This window comes from Passer montanus, unplaced genomic scaffold (assembly GCF_014805655.1).
Source record: "Passer montanus isolate IOZ18808 unplaced genomic scaffold, ASM1480565v1 scaffold162, whole genome shotgun sequence".
Taxonomy (NCBI): Eukaryota; Metazoa; Chordata; class Aves; order Passeriformes; family Passeridae; genus Passer; species Passer montanus.
The window spans coordinates 775,426-777,265 of NW_024363383.1; the positions used below are offsets into that span (position 1 = coordinate 775,426).

A 1,840-nucleotide genomic window follows, 5' to 3' on the forward strand; every position below is an offset into this window, starting at 1 on the left:
CCCGTGCCCCCCGTGCCCCCGCAGTGTCCCCGCGCCCCCCGCGCCCCCACCCTGCGCCTGCAGCCTGGCCAGCTCCTCCCCGAGCGCGTCGTGCGCCTCCTCCAGGTGCCGCTTGCGCAGCTCCAGGCTCTGCGCGTACTCGGTCAGCGAGCGGATCTTCGCCTCGTGCTGCAGCGGCACCGGCACCGGCCTCAGCCCGGGGGGCACCGGCACCATCCCCCCGGCACCCGCGGGGGCACCGCCCTGGCAACCCCCAACCCGGGACCACCCCCAGGTGCCCCCGACACCCCCAGGGGCACCTGACCCCGACACCCGCGGGAAAGTCCCCCCAGCACCCCCAGGGCCACCCCCAGGTGCCCCCCAGAACCCCCAGGGCCACCCCCAGGTGCCCCCCAGCACACCAAGCCCCCACCCCAGGGCAGTCAAACCCCCAGGGTCACCAAACCCTTGGAGCCACCAAACTCCAGGCCCCCTGAACCCCAGTGCCACCAAACCCTTGGACCAGTAAAATGTGGTGGCACCAAACCCAGGGCTGAGAAATCCAGGGCCACCAAACCCCAGGGAAACCAAACCCTGGGGCCACCAAAACCTGGGTCACAGAATCTCTCAGGCCACCAAATTCTGGGACACCAAAGCGTTCAGCTGCCAAATCTTGGAGCCACCAAACCATGGTGGCACCAAATCCCAGGGACACAAAACCCTGAGCTACCAAACCCCGGAGCCACTAAATCTTGGGCCACCAAACCCTGGGTCACAGAACCCCTGGCCACCAAACTCTGGGGCCACCAAAGCCTGGTGCCACCAAATCCCAGGGACACAAAACTGAGCCCCCAGACCCCGAAGCCGCTAAACCCTGTGCCAGCAGAGCCCGGGTGCCCCGGCAGGCGCTGCCCGCCTGGCACACCTGGGAGATGAGGAGCTGGCAGGAGGACAGCTCGCGGCCCGTCACCTCCAGCTTGCGGTGGCACTCCACCTGCAGGCTCTCCAGCTGCCGGCAGCGCTTCACCACCGACTTCACCTCCGACTTGATCTTGCTGATGTAGAGCCGGGCAACGGCGAACTCCTCCTCGATGGCCCCGCTCACCTCCACCGGCTGGCACGGCACGGCACGGCACGGCACGGGGCACAGGAATGGCACAGAGTGGGTATGGCACAGCATGGGTATGGCATGGCACAGCATGGCACAGGTGTGTACCGCACACAGGTACAGCATGGCATGGCACAGCATGGCACAACATGGCACAGGTGTGTACCGCACACAGGTACAGCATGGCATGGCACAGCATGGCACAACATGGCACAGGTGTGTACCGCACACAGGTACAGCATGGCATGGCACAGCATGGCACAACATGGCACAGGTGTGTACCGCACACAGGTACAGCATGGCATGGCACAGCATGGCACAGCATGGCACAGGTGTGTACCACACACAGGTACAGCATGGCATGGCACGGCGTGGCACATGGGTGTGGCGTGGCATGGCACTGAATGCTGCAGGCCTGTCCCAGGCACAGTGTGCCACAGGCATGTCCTGCACACGTGTGTGGCACGGGGATGGCACGCACAGGGGATGGTACACATGGGGCATGGCATGGGGATGGCGTGGGCAGTGCAGGGGCATGGCATGGCACCGGCAGCACAGCTGGCACGGGGTGGGCGTGACACTCACTGGGGTATGGTGACAGGGACACGGAATGGGCATGGGAGGGACACAGGATGGGCACGGCACAGCTGGGTGTGACATGGCACGGCTCTGCTGCGGGCACTGCACGGCACGGGTGGCACAGGCAGGGCAGGGACACCCCACACTCGAGGAAGGCACGGCAGGGGCACATCC

The 1,840-nt window shown here is 66.0% G+C and overlaps 1 protein-coding gene across 1 annotated transcript in view; it reads right to left on the reverse strand.

The window, feature by feature from the left end:
• Nucleotides 1-1,840, reverse strand: part of KIF5A (kinesin family member 5A) — a 27,142-nt gene that overhangs the window by 8,209 nt on the left and 17,093 nt on the right. The window contains exon 12 of the mRNA XM_039703317.1: nucleotides 51-168. Coding sequence (XP_039559251.1) covers nucleotides 51-168 — 118 coding nt within the window. The remainder of the gene's footprint in view (nucleotides 1-50; nucleotides 169-1,840) is intronic.